The sequence below is a fragment of the Mastigoproctus giganteus genome, chromosome 4 (genome assembly GCF_048544385.1).
Source record: "Mastigoproctus giganteus isolate SK-2022 chromosome 4, ASM4854438v1, whole genome shotgun sequence".
NCBI lineage: Eukaryota > Metazoa > Arthropoda > Arachnida > Uropygi > Thelyphonidae > Mastigoproctus > Mastigoproctus giganteus.
In genome coordinates, this window is record NC_143578.1 from 130,621,245 (window position 1) to 130,642,058 (window position 20,814).

The following is a 20,814-nucleotide window of genomic DNA, read 5'->3' on the forward strand; positions in this document are numbered from 1 at the left end:
CACATGGCATCCTCTGTAGAGTTTCCCTGCTTAAAACCATACTGATTGTTGGAATGTAAACCTGCTTTTGTGTAATATTGGGCTAACCTGCTGTATTAGTCTTTCATATATTTTCCCTAGTACAGGGAGTAGGGCTATTGGTCTATATGATTTGGGATCAGTAGGGAGTTTTTCAGGGTTTTTGAGAATTAATCTTAACACTGCTTTTTTCCATATTTTTGGGAATATACCTTCTGTCATACAGTTATTATACAGTGCTAGTAATTTGTCTGGTGCTATTTCTGCTAATTTTTTAATAATCTCAACCTCTAAGAGATCAAAACCTGGGCTTTTATTGTTTTGGTTTTAGATAGTGCTATTTCTAAGTCTTGTATAGTGAACAGAGGTTCAATATTGGCATTGTCATATTCAGTGTTTTCTTTTATAATGTCCAGCTGGGTGGAGGAAAGATCCCCAGTTTCAGTTTGAATAATATTGCCTAGGATGTTATTTACAGAGTCTGCCCAACACAGGGTTGGGGTTCCATCTGGTTTGACAGTGGTTTCTAAGACTCTTGGCAGCTTGTTGGTCACTATTCTGTAGACAACTCCCCAAGGGTTATTGTTTCCAGTCGTTCCCACCAAGTGCCTCCAGCATTCCTTTTTCTTGTCCCTTATGAGGGCTGTATACTGACTCCTAAGAGATTCTATAAGAATCTCTCAGTGCATCCACCTCATTTTGTGGCCAAGATGTTCTGGCTCTTTGAAAATTTTTCCCCGCCTGGTGCACCCTGCATCCTCAGTTTTTTCCATGGAATAGACAGGTCTGCTGTTTTTGTTAAAATGTTTGTCATAGTTAGTGCTTGCTTGTAAGGGCTACAGTTGCTTGATCTAGACCACTCATTTTCCTGTATTTGCAGCTGAGCTGCTGTAAGTTCTGCAAAAATCTGCCAGTTTGCCTTTTTGAGGTTATACCTTTTGATATCCAACAAGGGGTGTTGGGGTGTTTGTAATTGCCTGTTTAGTTTGAAGGTGATGGCTCTATGATCCAATTTTATAAGCTATTGAATTGGTGGCAAGAGTAATGGTACTGCTAAAAGTTGGGACGTTATTTGGTTGGTTTAACACTTAGCATTAGTAGAGGCATTTGATGCAAGAAAGCAAGCTTATGCAGCATCAGCCAAAAAAATAATAAATAAATAAAAAATAACCACTTCCACTTCACCCCTCTGTTCGTTCGAAATACCTGTCCAGCTGAGCCTTAAACTTATTTAGGCTATCAACTTCCACGACAAGGAATGGAAGTCTGTTCCACCAACCAACCACCTGCTGGCTAAAGGCAAATTTCCACAAATCTATCCTACATCTGTCTTTCCTCAATTTGAATTTATGCCCTCTCAGGTGATTATTCTGAGCAAGAGGAAGAATCCCATCAGCATTCAGCATGCTCAAACCATTCAAGGCTTTATACACCTCTATCAGATCACCTCGCTGGTGCCTAGTCTCCAGACACTGTAATTTGTAAAACTTAATCTTTCTTCGTAAGAGCACCCCTTTGTTCCATTCACTAATCTTGTTGCCCTTCTCTGTACTCATTCCAGCAGCTCTACATCCTTCTTGAAATGAGGCCTCCAGACCTGTATACAGTACTCTAGGTGTGGCCTGACCATTGCCTTATACAAGGGAATAATCACCTCCTTATCCCTGCTAGAAAAATTCCTATATATCATTGACAATACACCATGAGCTACTCTTGCAGCCCGTCTGCATTGTTCATATCTGCCTGCACAACCACCCCCAGGTCCCTTTCATTCTCTACCACTGTCAGTGTAGTACCACAGAGTTGATACGTTGCTCTAGGGTTGCTGTTTCCCATGTGTAGTACTTTACATTTGTCAATGTTAAACTTCATTTGCCACCTCTCAGCCCATCTGCTCAACCTTTCCAGATCCTGTTGCAGCAGCATAGTGTCAGTAGTGTCCTTGACAACCCTGCCTACCTTTGTATCGTCTGCAAACTTCGGCATTAAGCTTGATATACCATCCTCAATATCATTTATAAATACAGAAAACAATAATGGACCCAACACTGAGCCCTGAGGTACCCCACTAATAACATTAGTCCACGACGAGCAGTGTCCATTGATACCACTCTCTGTCTTCTCCCCCTCAGCCACCCCTTTATCCACAGCAGCAATTTGCCTCCAATGCCACACTGCTCCAATTTGTGTAGCAGTCTTCCATGTGCAACAGTATAAAAAGCCTTTCTAAGATCCAAGTATATAATATCAAAGTTATTCCCTGCATCCAGTTCTTTTGTGACTGCATCATAGTATCCAATCAAATTGGTCAGGCAAGACTTAAACTTAACAAAACCATGCTGTGTCCGAGCTATAACTGAAGTCTTGTCTAGATGATCCTGCAGTGCTTCTTTAACCAGTGCCTCCATTAATTTTCCTGGAACAGAAGTTAAACTCACAGGTCTATAATTACTTGTGTCAGCCTTTGATCCTCCTTTGTGAATTGGGATCACATTTGCACATCTCCAGTCTGTGGGTACCTCCCCTGAGTCCAAGGAAGCTCTCATAATTATGGCTAAGGTTTGCTTACTTCCTCTGCTGCCTCCTTTATTATAACTGGATAGATCCCATCCACCCCGGGTGCCTTTCTTGTGTTTATCTTCAACAATTTCTCCTCCACTTTGCTCTCAGTTATTATAAGATTCTCTAGCTTACTGCTAGAGTTGAATACACCTCTAGCATTCCCCTCGCTAAATAACTCCTCATGTGTGAATGTCGATGCAAAATATTCATTTAGTTTGTTAGCTACCTGAGCAGGATCATCAACAGTTGACCCATCCATATCAAGTGGACCAATCTGATTCATCCCCTTCCTTCTAGAGTTTACATAAGTAAAGAACTCTTTGCTGTTTTTCTTTGCATCCCTTGCCAATGATTTCTCGTAATCTGCCTTCGCCTGCCTAACCTCCTTTGTAACTTGGTAACAGGTCAATTTGTATCTATCATAGGCTTCTGTGTCATGTGTTAATTTGTATGTATCCCATGCATGTTTCTTCTCTGCCATATGCCTCATTAGTTCATCTGACATCCATTTAGGCCTAAACCTTGAACAATATATCTTAGTTGGTATGTAAAGCCTAGTAGCTTCCAAGATAAGTCCTTTGAATGCTTCCCATTTTGCATTTGCTGTTGGTAACATCATCAGTTGGTCCCACTGTATAGAATTTAAATATTGTCTCAGTCCATCGTAGTCGCCTTTACGAAAGCAATAACCCTTCCCTTTACCCCTAATGGTAGTTACCTCTTTGAGTAAATCCCACTTCAGCACACTGTGATCACTGCCACCTAGTGGTTCATTTATCTGCAGATTCTTAATGCATGAAGAATCACTGCTGATAATCAAATCAAGAGTATTCCTCCCTCTAGTTGCCTCCCGAACATGCTGATGTAGAAAACAATCATCCAATAAATCCACAAAAGCCTTGCTAGTGTGTGAGTGACCAGCCCCCAAATTCCAGTCAATATCTGGGAAATTAAAATCTCCCATTATAAGACTCTCTGATTTACTGGCCCACTCTATTTCCCTGTACAGTTTCTTATTATACTCATCAGAGTCATTAGGCCTATAGCACACTCCTACTCTCAATTTTGATCTCCCAATGCTTATGTCACACCAAACTGACTCGACACTGCACTGTCCAGCGATGTCCACTGGCTTCACTTCCTTGGATTTTATGTATTTCTTAACTAATAGCATAACCCCTCCTCCCTTCCTATCCAGTCTATCCTTTCTGTAGACGTTGTACTCCCCAAATTCCAGTTCTGCATTCCTTATATCTGTGTGACACCACGTCTCTGATATCCCAACAATATCTGCCTTTGATGTTTTCAGCAATACCTCAAATTCATCAAATTTATTTACTAAACTCCTAGCATTGGTGTACACGCAAGTATACATGCACCTATTTCTATTCTTAGCTACCCTAACACAACCCATGTGTTTACTTGTACCGCAATGACTCCCAGCAGTCTCTGAAATATCCTGAATCTTGTTTTTCAGGCTTCTGCTCATTCCAATAGAAGCAGTGCAAGAATCTCTTTCACCTCTGCCAGTGGCTACTGTTAATCTATTCGTCTTTGTCTCCCCCCAAGCTAGCAGTTTTCCGATCCACCTGCCCTCTTCCCTAATACAGCTGTTTCAATTTCACTTCCAACCGAATTCAGCTACACTGCTGAGCTCCGTGCCATTAAGCTCTGAAAAATATCTCACTGCTGTCGATAAATAAAAGTATAATATATACTGATTCACAGAGTACTCTTTTAGCTTTGAAAAGTACTTCCCCAACCTAACAGTCCCTTATTAAATCTCATAAAACATAAGCTGATGCGTCTTCACAAGCATCAGAAAACTTATCTTTTTATGGATCCCTGGCCACAGTGTTATTCCAGGAAATGAATGTGCAGATAATGCTGCAAAGCATCCTTTCAACATAGCCTCAACAAATGACCTAGTCCCATATCCTGATTATAGACATAACATACGGAGAACATCTATGGAACAATGGATGCTTCTGTGGAAAATGCAAACAAATAACAAGCTATTTCAAATAAAACCTGAACCACAATTACGGACTTCTAGCCTTTGTAAAAATAGAAAAGAAGAAGTAATCTTAGCCAGAACTTGTATAGGTCACACTCACCTCACACATCTCTGTCTTACTGGAAACAGTCCTCTGCAGTGTGCACACTGCTCACAACCACTTACAGTAAAACATATTCTCCTTGAATTTAACTTGTTCAACAATGCCTGACGAACATCTTGTAGTTTCATTTTAGATCTACAACAACCTCTCTCTCTGAATAGCATAATAAGTAAAGAAGCAAATCTCTCTGAATTCTTTTTCTACTTAAAACAAATAAAAATGTATGACCGTTTCTAACTGCTCACCGTGCAGTTATCATAAGGAACTCAATTAATTTGGGAGGTGCAATATGGCCCTTGTGTCAGAAAACACAACACCTTTAAAAGTTTGTTGGTTTAAGAACATTAAGTTTTTCTTTTTCCTCTTATATTTTCTTATTTTAGTAGTTTTATGAATTGGTGCAATGGAAAATACCTTATTACTTTGTATTTATTTTATGTTATATAGTTTCGTTTGATTGGAAGGATGCTCTAAGGCTAGAAGGTCTATTAAGGGAAGAAGAAATATTAATACGGGATCACTTTCGAACTTATTGTCAAGATAAACTAATGCCAAGAGTTCTGATGGCAAACCGAAATGAATGTATGTATATAAATTAAATGCAGACCATTATATTTTTTATTGTTTACATTCATAAAAATCACAAGCAGTGCTTAAGAAGATAAGCACTGCTTGTCTTTGCTCAATAATGTAAAGTGTGTGATACTTTAGTGAAAATATATTTTGCTAATTTTTGTTCACATAGAAAAATGATGCTTTAGCAGTACTGGTAGTATGTTGCTGCTCACCTAAGATTATCAACCTTTAATTATTTAGAATATATTTCTCTATGTGAGTAATTTTTTCTGTTTAAGATGCAGTGCTTAAACCTGAAATAGAAAAATAAGATACAATACTGTATTCTGAATGAATATAAAGAACATGAACATATAATATAAATACAGAAGTATGCCCGTTACTGATGTTATTAAAACTACATTAAACTAACTAGGCCACCCTTGGACAAATTAAACTTAAAGAACTTTGCTAAAGTGACACAGATTCAAATAGTAAATATTCTTTTGCATAATGAATTGCATTGTAAAATAATTCATGAATCTCAGAAATGTTAAAAACTGACACTGCTGTTATGACAAATCTGAAACCATTTAAATTAGCCACAAAATTAATTTTAATTGATTTTAACCTGGTAGTGGTGGCACCCTCATTTGTAGCAGAAACAGTGGCAGGACACCTGACAGGTGCCCATTTTCTTTTTAATTTTTGCACAATATTTTGGCTTTGAATTCTGCTTCAACAGTGCCAGTATTTCGTTGTTTTTTTGTTTTGTTTTTTTTTTTCTTAATAGATTGCAATGCTTATCATATGTAACTTTTTTAAGTTTTAATAATTTTAAAACATGTTTGCTTTACACTTTTTATTTAAAATTAAGAAAATATTAATTCTGCTGTAAATTACAAAAAAATTTTTAGACATGAAATAGAAATATCAGTCGCTCAGTCTTTAACATTTTCCAGTTTAAAAGACCATTATGTGCAAGAAATTTTAACCGTGCATATTTTCTGCTTATTATGTATATCTCTCTCCCTGTACATTAAAAAAAAAGTTCCTCCTAGTGATATTTATTCAAGCCAATGGGAGAAGAGGGCAGGGAAATCACGTCACTACAAGTGCGCAGGTAAAAATAATTACATAGGTCATTTCCTGATTAGATTATGATCAGTGTAATGTTATTATTATACAAATAATAACATTACACAATACAAAACTATACAAATATTTATAAAAAACTAAACTATTTACAATCATACCTCTACTATATCGGGAAAATAGGGTCCCTCATCAGCTAATGTTAATATACAAATATGTTACAATGGAATACCAAATGATGCCAGGCGTGGTCATGTATTAGACAAGTGAAGCACATGCATGAGGTTGGTTCCCAGCTGAGAATACCTGTTTGATCCTCAATACGTAACGTTCTACCGTAATAAACCTAATGAAAACTGCCCTGTGGGTCTTCGATTACAAAGATCATGAGCAGTTGGTATATTAACTTTAAGCGTATCCTTGATGATTATGCTTCTCCTGAACCTCCCTGGATTCAGTTCTCACCTCATTGTGATTTCTTTGAGATGGGAAAAAGACTCATTGCCAAACAACAACAACTTACAGCAGCTACATGAAGCCCACATCTTAGGAAACTCAGAGGAATTACTTATTTATACTGACAGCTCCAAAACAGATGAAGCCATAGGTGCTGCAGCAATTTCTTCTACCTTCTCAATATCTGTATTTCCACCTATTGAATGCAGTATCTATACCGCAGAATTATATGCAATAAAACTGGCCCTAGATAATACATGCAAGCTCTAATGTACACTGATTCCTTGAGTGCAATCATCGCCATTCAGTCTGTTACTTCTCCCCACCATCCCATTCTGAAACACATCCAATACAGACTATCAATATCAAACATCCAACCAGATAGTCACTTTCTGCTGGATCCCAGGTCATGTCGGCATCCCAGGAAATGAAAGTGCAGATCGTGCTGCTAAACATCCTGACAGTGGATCATTCTGTCATTTGAAAGGCCCATACACTGATTATAAATTCACTGTTAAAACTGCATGTAGGACTCAATGTTCAGAACTGTCAAACTCAAGTCAATAATAAACTATTCCAGATTAAAAAAGAACCCCAACTGTGGACTTCTCCTGAGTTTCAGGAGAAGCAGGCAAGAAGTCATTTTAGCAAGGCTCCAAATTGGTTATTCTTATAAACTCATCTGTTCTTGCTTATAGGAGAGAATCCTCCTCAATGTCTCATCTGTCAGGCCCAATAACAATTAAACATTCTAATAGAATGCCCTCAGTACTCAAGTATCCTCCAGGTGCATTTTAGCCGCAGTAGCTCTTGCGCTAAGAATTTCTAAATCGATCAATCAATCAAAGTCAAATTTCCAAAAATCCAGTTTTTATTCTCTGTCTAATTAGCAAGACCCTTTAATTTTATTACACATACTTGGCAAAAATGCAAATTTTGAAGAACTGTTTCAATATTTGAAATGCATAAATTTATATATCCATCTCTGAAAGCCATAATATAAAAGCTTCAGTCACAGGAAAATCATGAACAGGCACAATATGGCTCAGGAGGCCCTTGTTCCAGAAATCCTCAATTACAACAACAACGAGGTAGGTAAACATTAAATGGAAGGATCATTAAATGTAACTGGGCAGAATCATTGTATATTTGTAAATAGTTCAGTATTTTGTAAATATTTTAAATATTTCTATAGTTTGTAACTATTTTAGACCTGCTCTTTTGGACACAACAATATTGCTCATGCATTACATAGGTCATTTCCTGATTAGTTATCAATCAGTGCTTTTTGACAGGTGTGTCTGGAATCAGTGACGTTTGATTTGCTAATTATACGTACTAATGTAGTAATTAGCACAATGCGACAATCTAGATCGGCAATCACCAATTCCTAGAGAAAACAATGCTATCATGAGTCTTCACAGAAATATAGAGAGAAACATGCTGAAAGGTTACAAACTATAGAATTAATTCAATGATGACGGAGCAAGTGGAAAATCAATGCTACAGGAAGCGGGTAGTGAATGTGGACAAAAAACAGGCCGAAACTCAGCAAACATTTAAAACTGTTCAGACATAACGTAAGATCTTCCGATGATCCTGATAACAAAGAAACCACTGAAGTATCATATTGCAATTTCTGTGATATGGTAGAGAATGTCAAGGTTGCAGTGGATTATCTTTTCATGGGGAACTTATTTCAAAATTTATTTTAAATTTGGCATGCTTCATGGCATGCAAAATTTAATGATCACAAATTAAATGATCACAAGGGATGATCATTTAATTTGTGGACTGGTGCAAGATATTATGTTTACTGCATGAACTTTCCATAACTGCCTCTACAGGCACTCTCCCTGATCGCTACTGAGCAGACTCTGTGTGCATGCCTATACTTGTCAAGCTAGTGTTATGTGAAGCGAGTGTCACTGGCAATTGTTTTGAAGCAAGTGTTATATTGGACATACAGATTGAACAGCAATATGTGATTTGTTGGTGTGTCAAACAGGGCTTAAATGCATCGTAAACAGTTAAAGAAATGATTGAAGCATATAGTAAGGAGTGTCTCGGTAGGACTGCCATATTCTGTTGTGACCAAACTTTCTCATGTGAAGTGGTTTCTCCATCAAGACAATGCCAGGCCCCATACAACTAATATTGTGCAGGCAGTGATCACTGTCATAGGTGCCAAGATTCTGCCACATCCCCTTTATTCACCGGAATTAGCTCCATGTGATTTCTTCATGTTTCCACTTCTGAAGAAAGCTCCGAAAGGCAAGCGTTTTTCACGTCCGACACAACAATGCTCTCAGAGCCACAATGGAAGCACTTTGCAGTCTTTCAAAAAATGGCTTATTTAAAGCGTGGGTATGACTGTGGCGAAAGTGTGTACAGTTCAAGGGAGAGTATTTTGAGAAGGAGAAATCCACAGAAGATTCAGATGCATGACAGAGTGTAAAAAGATTCAGATGATGGCAATTAAGATAAGATCTTGCACCAGTCCATGAATTAAATGATCATCCATCATAGTTTCAAAGGTGGAGGTGGTGGTGGGATGCCTGACAGGTTCTCGCTTGCAGTTTCTGTACAAAAACTGTTGAAAAATTCATTTCAGAAACTATTACAATAAAAGTTTGACAATTAGCATTTGCAGAGGCATGTGATGCAAGAAAGCAAGCTTATATAGCGTCAGCCGAAAAAAAAAAAAAAAAATCCCATGTCACCAATTCATTCACTCCGAAAGTTTGAGTTTAGGTAGTTCCGAAAACTACCCAAAACTTCAAAACTTTTGGGTAGTTTTGAAAAAAACAGCAAAGAGTTCTTTACCTATGTAAACTGTAGAAGGAAGGGGATGAATCAGATTGGTCCACTGGATATCAATGGTTCAACTGTTGATGATCCTGCTCAGGTGGCTAACAAACTAAATGAGTATTTTGCATCTACATTCACACATAAGGAGTTATTCAGGGAGGAGAATGCCAGAGGTGGCGCCTCCGTAGCCAGGTGGGAAGGAGAAGCAGTGCGTAGCACACGCTTCTTGATTAGGCCGGGGTTCGAGCCGTCACCACCAAATACGGAGGATGCGGAAAGGTCAAGGAATGACCACTGCATATCCCGGAGCAATATGGCCTTAGTTGCTAATGCTCCTAAAAACCAAATAACAAACAACAAACAACAATGCCAGAGGTGAACTAAACTCTGGCAGTGAGCTAGATGTATAATAACTGAGAGGAAAGTGGAGGAGAAATTGTAGAAGATAAACACAAGAAAGGCACTTGGGGTGGATAGGATCTATCCATTTATATTAAAGGAGGCAGCAAAGGAAGTAAGCGAACTCTTAGCCATAATTATGAGAGCTTCCTTGGACTCAGAGAAGGTACCCATGGACTGGAGATGTGCAAATGTAACCCCAATTCACAAAGGAGGATCAAAGGGCAACACAAGTAATTATAGCCCTGTTAGTTTAACTTCTGTTCCAGGGAAATTAATGGAGGCACTGGTTAAAAAAGCATTGCATCATCATCTAGACAAGACTTCAGTTAAAGCTCGGACATAGCATGGTTTTGTTAAGGGAAGTCTTGTCTGACAAATTTGATTGGTTACTATGATGTGGTCACAAAGCAACTAGATGCAGGGAATAACTTTGATATCATATGTTTGGATCTTAGAAAGGCTTTTGATACTGTTGTATATGGAAGACTGCTGCACAAATTGGAGCAGTTCGGCATTGGAAGCAAATTGCTTCTATGGATAAAGGGATGGTTGAGTGCGAGAAGACAGAGTGGTAATCAATGGACACTGCTCTTCGTGAAGTCCCTCAGAGTTCAGTGTTGGGTCCATTGTTGTTTTCTGTATTTATAAATAATATTGATGATGGTATATCAGGCTTAATGTCCAAGTTTGCAGATGATACGAAGGTTGGCAGGGTTGTTAATGGCACTAATGACAGTACACTGCTGCAACAGGATCTAGAAAAGTTGAGCAGATGGGCTGAGAGGTGACAAATGGTGCCTCCGTAGCCAGGTGGGCACGAACAGCATTGCGTAGCACAAGTTTCTTGATTAGACCTGGGTTCAAGCCCGTGACCACCAAATACGGAGGATGCGGAAAGGTCAGGGAATAACCACTGCATATCCCCGGAGCAATATGGCCTTAGTTGCTAATGCTCCTAAAAACCAACAACAACAGGTGGCAAATGAAATTAACATTGACAAATGTAAAGTACTACATATGGGAAGCAGTAACCCCAGAGTACAGAGTAACATATCAACTCTGTGGTACTACACTGACAAGGTATAAGGTATGTTCATGTCAGACGTCACCTGGGATTTCTCCCATCTCCGTGTGTGTTCGCTGTATCGAGGACAGTACACTGTCAAGCCAGAGACTTGAAAGTGTGTGGGCTGTGCAGTGTGATGTGTTGTGCCCATTGCTTGTCCAGCTTATTGGCTTCCAGGCCCCTAGTGGGCCCTATGTTGCCCATACCTCGCCACATGGAGGCTAGCCGGGTGTGTCCATTATCACAACAAGTTGCTCTGGCAGATCCTGCAACCTAGTTTCCTGGGATTTCAGTGGCTAGGACCTTAAAAAATAGATATATATATTTACGCGTTTGACATTAATGCTTAATGGGATTGCCGTTAGGAAATCGCTGGTTGGGGTTGAACGCTAGATAGATGTGTTAAAAGGCCTAATAAGTCGGGTAAAATTTTGATGTTATTAAATTTAGACATGTGAGGCTATATGCTAGATAAAAGATAATAGTGTTAGTTGTCTTAGAGATTTACATGAAACCAGTAGAATTTATACATTGATGAGAATTTGGCAGCATTGTTAAGGGGTGTACTCGGTTAATTTTAGTGAGAGAGGGGAGAGACTGAAGAGTGGGGGGGAAACAGATAGAAGAATAGGGACGATAGCGTAGGCAACCCCAAAGAGGTCAGTGGAGACGAGCTCCACCAGGCGAAGTATGGGGGGAGGAGAGAGAGAGATCTGTCTCCTCCCCTATCTTTGGATGGGGTTTTAAAGGGAATCGGGTTAGAGTACTCGTTTCAGATGTCGTGGACCATAAAGACACCGCGGCTTTGCTGCAATATGTCTTTGTCAGTGAGGGTTGTCATGTCCATGTAGTGTCGAATCCAATAAGAAGATTAAGCTGCCCATCCTGTTCTGGGGGTGGGATATGTTAGCTGGCAGTGGGAACACACCAGGCTAAGCGGTGGGAGAGACACACATTTATTTCATTCATAATCTGCATTCTCACTCTTTTGCATTCTTTTTTTTTTTTTTCTTAATTTATATATATATATTTTTTTTTCACTCACACTCATTCATCTTTTTCTCACACACCAGAGGGAATGCAATGATCTGTAATGTAAATTTAAATACTAATTAAAACTAGGGTTAGTGTGTACTTAATTGTAGCATTTATGGTTTATGTTCTTTTTCTCACACGCTTACACTTTCATTCATTCTTCTAGCTCTCATTTCATTTATTCGACTCTTGCTTTCTGCACTGCACTCTGTAGGTACCTCAACTTACTTTTATTCTTCAGTTGTGGTGCAGGCCTAGCTGCAAGTTTTTTTTCTAGGCCAGGGGAGAATGCAGTGATAGCGTTTATGTGGTTAGTAAGTATTACACTGACAGTGGTAGAGAATGAAAAGGACCTGGGGGTAATTGTACAGGCAGATATGAAGATTTCTGAGCAGTGCAGATGGTCTGCAAGAGTAGCTCATGGTGTCTTGTCAATGATATACAGGAATTTTTCTAGCAGGGATAAGGAGATGATTATCCCCATGTATAAGCCAATGGTCAGGCCACACCTTGAGTACTGTATTCAGGTCTGAAGGCCTCATTTTAAGAAGGATGTAGAGCTGTTGGAACAAGTACAGAGAAGGGAAACAAGATTAGTAAATGTAAAAAAGGATTGCTCTTATGAAGAAAGGCTTAAGTTTTGCAGATTAGAGTGTTTGGAGACTAGGCACCTGCGAGGTGATCTAATTGAGGTGTATGGTTTGCCTTGAATGGTTTGAGCATGCTCAGTGCTGATGGGATTCTTCATCTTGCTCAGAATAATCACCTGAGAGGGTATAAATTCAAATTAAGGAAAAACTGTTGTAGGATAGATGTGCAGAAGTTTACCTTTAGCCAGTAGGCAGTTGATTGGTGGAACAGACTTCCATCCTTTGTTGTGGAAGTTGATAGCCCAAATAAATTTAAGGCTCAGCTGGACAGGTATTTGGTACGAATGGAGGGTTGATATCGGAGCATTTTTTTTTTTTTTTTTTTTTTTTGGCTGATGCTGCACAAGCTTGCTTTCTTGCATCGTATGCCTCTACTAATGCCAAGTTGTTGACCTCCACTACAATAGATGGAAGTTTGTTCCAACTATCACCCACCCGCTGGCTCAAGGCAAATTTCTACACATCTATTCTACAATTGTCTTTCCTCGATTTGAATATATATTCTCTTGGGTGTGTAATCTGTGCATGGAAAAGAATCCCATCAGCATTGAGCTTCCTCAAACCATTCAAGGCCTTATACGCCTCAATTAGATCACCCCGCAGGTCAGAATTCACAATTTCCAGAACTTAAGCCTTTCTTGGTAACAGCAACCCTTTCCACGGACCAATCTTATTCCTCCACTCCATATCTTTCCTAAAATGAGGCCACCAGACCTGTATACAGTACTTTGGTGTGACCTGACCATTGGCTTATACAAAGGGACAATTGCCCCCTTATCCCTGCTAGCAAAATTTCTGTGTATCATTGACAAATCTTGCAGCCTGTCTGCACTACTCAGAAAACTTCATATCTAACTGCCCCAGGTGCTTTTATTCTCCACTACCCTGATTGTAGTACCACGCAGTTGGTACATTACTCTGGGGTTACTGCTACCCATAAGCAGTATTTTACATTTGTTACTTTTAAACCTCAATTGCGACCTGTCAGCCCATGTGCTCAACTTTTCCAGATCCTGTTGCAGTAGCGTGCTATCATTACTATTATTATTATTTATTATTTATTATTATTATTATTATTAGCTATATGGTGCAAGGAAGCCTGAGGCTTATGCTGCACCAGCCAAAAAAAAATTTCTGAATTACCCTGTGAGAGAGAGAGAGAGAGCATCAGAAATAGAAGGGAAATCACCAAGAAAGAGAAGAATGATGATATCCCCATACTCACCAGATATGAACACCTGGGTTTGGCTATAATGGAGGTATTAAAGTTGTTGTCTGACATCTATGTTATATTGCGGTTGCACTAGATATATCTTTTTAAAATATTGATATAGTAAATTTGGTAGACCCTATTTCCTCCTTATGTCCTTAGTTGAATGCTAATTTAAATTTTGCATGATTTTTTTAATGTCTTAGAGCTTTATTTTTGGAAACTGAAACACCACTGAGGTTAGTAAAACTAATAAATAAAAAATATGAATAAGGATGAGGAAAATATGAAGGAAAAGGGATGTGTAATAACATAAAAGGCAATGGCCAGTTAAGTGATGCATACAAAAGTACAGTTAGCAAAGAAATGAACATTAAGAATGTCTTATGAGAAAATGATCTAAAGAATCATATTATAAAAGGGGAGGTTGACACAAGCCCAGGTGGAAAAAAAACATTGATAGATGAAATGCACATTTCTTGGGGGTTATGGATCTTGGAGTAACAGGGTCTTACTGGATAAGGACAATGTGGTATTGGACAAAAGTGTTTGAAAAGAGAAATTCGAGATGGAAAGAGCAAAGACAAGGAAGGAGGTAAATACAATGGGTATTTCACAGAAGGGATAGCAGAAGTTGAAAAGTGGGGTAAATTAAAGCAAAGCAAATCAAAATTGTCTCAGAAGGAGATTGGCACGTTATTGGAAAACTACAGAAAGGAAGAGGAGAAATAAGTCAGGAGTAGAGCGCCCAGTCTCATCTCAAGGTATATTTGGCAGGGCATCACAGAGGCTGTATATTAGAAAAAATAAGTATGTTATTAAGGATAACATTAGTTCAAGGGTACCCGAGTGTCCCTTGGAGGAGTTCACCACAACCAAGACATGGTGGTAGAAGTAAAAGGTTACAGTGAACAAAAAGTCACAGTATTGAAAAGGTTTCCTTAAATATCCAAAAGGATCTCGAGTTGGATGCGACTAATAGGAAATTGAAGGAACCAAAAGAGTGTTTATCTCTTCAATGTGTCAATGTCAGATTGTCATTAAGTGAAGGCATGCAGTGTAGGCCACACAGGAGTGAACATACTAACGGAAACATATGCCTTAAGGAAAAAATCAATGGACTAGCAGGCATAATGGAAGCTGCAGGAGTTGCAGGATAAAGAGAGCAGCTTGACCAGGGAATGGTTGAATGCATTCTTGGTAGGACCAGAAAATGAGTGTCTAAAGGAAAAGGTCTGCTCCTTGGAGCTAAAGTTGGAAGAGTATGAAAGAAGGGTCAAGTAATGCACCTGAAATGACTGTACAGTAACTTCTCCAGCAAAACAGGACACAGGAGCAAAATACAGATGGAAATGTGCAAGAACATGGAAAGGTTAGGAAGTCTGGTGAGGTTCCAACTCAAAGATGTCAGGGTCCACCTCCAAGTGGGCATATACTGCTTATAAAAACAGCTGAGAGGTCTACTCCAAGAGACAGCAATTAAATTCATAATGCTGTCTTGAGGAAAGATAAAGAACTGCCAAAACAGTGCAAGAATCCAAAGGCTATGCACCATAAGGGGCAGTGATGTGGTACTGAAGTTGGAGATCCCAGAGAGAATTAGATGAAATCAAGGCATGCAAAAGGATCATGAGGTTAGGAGTGCCAAAAGGATTGTGAGGTTAGGAGGAGGAAAGATACTGTATGCTGTTGAAAAGTCTATTACTGGGAAGCCCTATTACGAGTTTTGTACAATTGTACTTTCCTAGAAAGAGTTCCATTTCTTCCATTTCCTAGAAAGAGTTCCATTTCTTCCATTTCCTAGAAAGAGTTCCTTCCGTTGATGAGATGAAAGGAAATCTTTCTAGTAAAGAAATGGAGAAGAAAGCAACTCAAGTATAACACAGTTAACACAGGGTGCTCGAAGTTTCAAGTCAATTTAGAAGTTGTCTATTCCTGCAGGGTAGGGTCATTATCAGATTCATAGCATACAAAATTAATGACTTTAGGGACTCTGCTGTAATTGTCAGGGCTTTGGAAACACAGCACAGACTTGCTATCATAATGAACCAACTTACAGTCATTATGCTCATCAAGGACACGCTTACATGTTTTGTATCTGTCAGTAAAAGGCACCCTGCACGTTCAAACTATAAAGCCAAGAGCTCTTGGCTTTATAGTCCGAACACACAGGGCGCCCTTCACTGATGGATACAAAACTGCAAACCATTCTGTTTGCAGTTTCTCTTTCTGTTTTCCTACAGTTTCTGTTTTTCTGTTTACAGAAATGCAAACCAATACTGCACAGCATTCTGTGAGAAGTAAGCAATGCCCTTAATACTTGAAAGTACTGAAATCGATGAAAGAAAGAGTATGAAAAGTCAAAAAAAGAAAATAGGAACTAACAACAGTAAGTCACAGATGCATGGGTATATATTACGACCAAATAGTACTTTATCCATGGTACAGATAAATGCACAAAGGTCAAGGGCAATAACAGATGAATAAGAGTAATATATGAAAGGGAGCATACTGACAGTCTGCATTCAAGAACTCTATACTGTGAAATGACATATTACAGGCTACTCACTTTCTGCAGAGGTGTGTTGTGTGTAGGAGAGAAAGATTGAGCAGAAAGTGTAATATCCAACAGGAACCTTGTTGTAACAGTGCTGAATTTATTGTGCACAAAACATATAATGTGTATACGAGTTGAGGAATCTTGATTAACTTCATTTTTCATTTGCGGCATGTACATCATGGTCAGCCGAGTGGTCAGAAGCGGGAGTGCAGTAGCACACGCTCTTTGAGTAGATCGGGGTTCAAGCCCCTGACTGCTGAATACGGTCGATCTGCCAACCCGCACTGGATCAGCGTGGCAGATTATGGTCCATTTCCCTCAGCATGAATTGTTGAGGAGGCTTCCATCCTGCAGTGGGTTGATAATGGCTGCGCTTTATCTTTTTTTTTTTTTTTTTTTTTCCCAACAGGAACCTTGTTGTAAAAGCGCAGAATTTATTGTTCACAAAACACATAATGTGTATACGAGTTGAAGAATCTTGATTAACTTCATTTTTCATTTGCAGCATATACATCATGGTCAAACTGACATTAATGTCAGTGTTTCAAAACAAACAGTGCAGGCTTGTTTATGTGGATATTCACTTATCTTTGCCACAGACACAAATGCCAGTTCAACATGGTTCAATCATTTAACTAATGAGTAGAGCATCAATTAGACAAGTTTTTAGCTGGCAGTAAGAATAGACTATTCTATTTAGTGGTTCAGAATCAGGTTTAGTGGTTCCCCGGGGAGGAAAGTACATTTTTACTGTAAACAGGGAGTCAAATATTGATTTTACAATCTCCAATATTACTGCAGCATGAATGTTAGAAAATTAGGAGGCAGAAACAGATTGGACTTGCAGCGATCACTAGACTATTCTATTTACAGTCAGAGGAGGAGTGGGGCAAGCTCCCACACCAGGACAGCTGAACAGGTTTGCAGTAGCCTAGGCAAAAAGGGAGGTCTAGTCAGAGAGACAACAAATAAATTCATAATGCTGTTTTGAGAAATATAAAGAACTGCCTAAACAGTGTGAGAATCCGAAAGCTAAGCAAAAGGAACAGTGATGCGGTACTCGGGCTGGAGACCCCAGGTAGAAATAAAGTCTAATTTTACTGATTACAGATTACTGTAGCATGAACGTTAGAGAATTGGGAGGTGAAAACATAGTGGACTTGTAGTGATCACCAGACTATCAGTGTCTGTAATTCTGCCCAGACACAATAGAAGAGAGTATATGATGAGAGCCTTGTTGATTAATTCGGCCCTGGAAAGATTGTGCAAGGCTTGAGGGGTAGAATTTTTTTCAGCCTGGTCTGTACTTGTTAACAGGAGAGACTGCTTCTACAGGGATGGGATACACTTAAATAGAAAGGCGCAAGAATATTTGCTGATGCTATCGAGGCAGTGTTAGGTGGGTCGGAAAACTGCTAGCTTGGGGGATACAAGGACTAATAGATTAACAGTAGCCACTGGCAGAGGTTATAGTGATTCTTGCACTGCTTCTATTGGAATGAGCAGCAGCCTGGAAAACAAGATGCAAGGTATTTCAGGGACTGCTGGGAGTCATTGCGGTACAAGTAAACACATGGGTTGTGTTAGGGTAGCTAAGAATAGGAACAGGTGCATGTATATTTGCATGTACACCAATGCTAGGAGTTTGGTAAATAAATTTGATGAATTTGAGGTATTGCTCAAAACATCAAAGGCAGATATTGTTGGGATATCAGAGACATGGTGTCACACAGATATAAGGAATGCAGAACTAGAATTTGGGGAGTACAATGTGTGCAGGAAGGATAGATAGGATAGGAAGGGAGGAGGGGTTACGCTATTAGTTAAGAAACATAAAATTCAAGGAAGTGAAGCCAGTCGACATCGCTGGACAGTGCAGTGTCAAGTCATTTTGGTGTGACATAAGCATTGGGAGATCAAAATCGAGAGTAGGAGAGTGTTATAGGCCTAATGACTCTGAAGAGTATAATAAGAAACTATACAGGGAAATAGAATGGGCCAGTAAATCAGTCTTATAATGGGAGATTTTAATTTCCCAGATATTGACTGCAATTCGTGGGTTGGTCACTCACACACTAGCAAGACTTTTGTGGATTTATTGGATGATTGTTTTCTACATCAGCATGTTCAGGAGGCAACTAGAGAGAGTAACACTCTTGATCTGATTATCCATGCATTAAGAATCTGCAGGTAAAGGAACCACTAGGTGGCAGTGATCACAGTGTGCTGAAGTGGGATTTACTCAAAGCGGTAATTACCATCAGGGGTAAAGGGAAGAGTTTTTGCTTTGTTAAAGGCAACTATGGTGGTCTGAGACAGTATTTAAATTCTATACAGTGGACCAACTGATGATGTTACCAACAGCAAATTCAAAATGGGAAGCATTCAAAGAATTAATCTTGGAAGCTCTAAGCTTTACAACCAACTAAGAAATATTGTTCAAGGTTTAGGCCTAAATGGATGTCAGATGAACTAATGAGACATATTGCAGAGAAGAAAAATGCATGGGATACATATAAAATTAATGGATGACATAGAAGCTTATGATAGATATAAGAGATATAAGCTGGTCTGTAATAAAGTCACAAAGGAGATTAGACGGGCAAAGACAGATTATGAGAAAGGATGCAAAGAAAAATGACAAAGAGTTCTTTACCTATGTAAACTCTAGAAGGAAAGGGATGAATCAGATAGGTCCACCGGACATTGATGGTTCAACTGTTGATTATCCCGCTCAGACGGCTAACAAACTAAATGAGTACTTTACATCCACACCCACGCATGAGGACCTATTCAGAGAGGGGAATGCCAGAGGTGAGTCAAACTCCGACAGTGAGCCAGTCGATTTTGTAATAACTGAGAGCAAAGCAGAGTAGAAATTGTTGAAGATAAACATAAGAAACGTAACTGGGTTGGATGGGACCTATCGAGTTATATTAAAGGAGGCAGCAAAACGAAGTAAGTAAACCCTTAGCCATAATTATGAGATCTTCCTTGGACTCAGGAGGTACCCATGGACTGGAGATGTGCAAATGTGACCCCAATTCACAAAGGAGGATCAAAGGGCAACAGAAGTAATTACAGACCTATTAGTTTAACTTCTGTTCCAGGGAAATTAATGGAGGCACTGGTTAAAGAAGCACTGCAGGATCATCTAGACAATTCAGTTATAGCTCGGTCACCGCATGGGTTTGTTAAGGGTCTTGTCTGACCAATTTGATTGGATACTATGATGTGGTCACAAAGGAACTGGGTGGAAAGGATAATTTTGTTATCATATATTTGGACCTTAGAAAGGCTTTTGATACTGTTGCACATGGAAGGTTGCTGCCCAAATTGGAGCAGTGTGGCATTGGAAGCAAATTGCTGCTAAGGATAAAGGGATGGTTGAGTGGGAGAAGACAAAGAGTTGTAATCAATGGACACTGCTCTTCGTGGACTAATTAGTGGAGTCCGTTCCCCAGGGTTCAGTGTTGGGTCCATTGTTGTTTTCTGTATTTATTGATGCAGTAACCCCAGAGTAACGTATCAACCATGTGGTACTACACTAACAGTGGTAGAGAATGAAAAGGACCTGGGGGTAACTTGCAAGCAGATATGAAGTTTTCTGAGCAGTGCAGACGGTCTGCAAGAGTAGCTCATTGTGTCTTGTCAAACGAGTACAGGAATTTTTCTAGCAGGGATAAGGAGGTAATTATCCCCTTGTATAAGGCAATGGTCAGGCCATACCTTAAGTACTGTATACAGGTCTGGAGGCCTCATTTTAAGAAGGATATAGAGCTGCTGAAACGAGTACAGAGAAGGGCAACAAGATTAGTGAATGGAACAAAGGGTTGCTCTTACAAAGAAAGGCTAAAAATTTGCAAATTACAGTGTCTGGATACAAGGCACCTACAAGGTGATCTGATTGAGGTGTATAAAGCCTTGAATAGTTTGAGCATGGCTTAAGTTTTGCAAATTACAGTGTCTGGAGACTAGGCACCGGCGAGATGATCTGATAGAGGTGTATAAAGCCTTGAATGGTTTGAGCATGCTCAATGCTGATGGGATTCTTCCTCTTGCTCAGAATAATCACCTGAGAGGGCATAAATTCAAATTGAGAAAGGACAGATGTAGGATAGATGTGAGAAAATTTGCCTTTAGCCAGCGGGTGGTTGGTTGGTGGAATAGACTTCCATCCCTTGTCGTGGAAGTTGATAACCTGAATAAGTTTAAGGCTCAGCTGGACAGGTATTTCGAACGAACAGAGGGGTGAAGTGGAAGTGGTTATTTTT

At 39.4% G+C, this 20,814-nt stretch overlaps 1 protein-coding gene across 1 annotated transcript in view; it reads left to right on the forward strand.

Annotated features, from left to right (window-relative positions):
* LOC150087064 (glutaryl-CoA dehydrogenase, mitochondrial) overlaps positions 1 to 20,814 on the forward strand; it is a 119,798-nt gene that overhangs the window by 15,077 nt on the left and 83,907 nt on the right. The window contains exon 3 of the mRNA XM_090371792.1: positions 5,148 to 5,282. Within this exon, the coding sequence (XP_090227918.1) occupies positions 5,148 to 5,282 (135 nt within the window). The remainder of the gene's footprint in view (positions 1 to 5,147; positions 5,283 to 20,814) is intronic.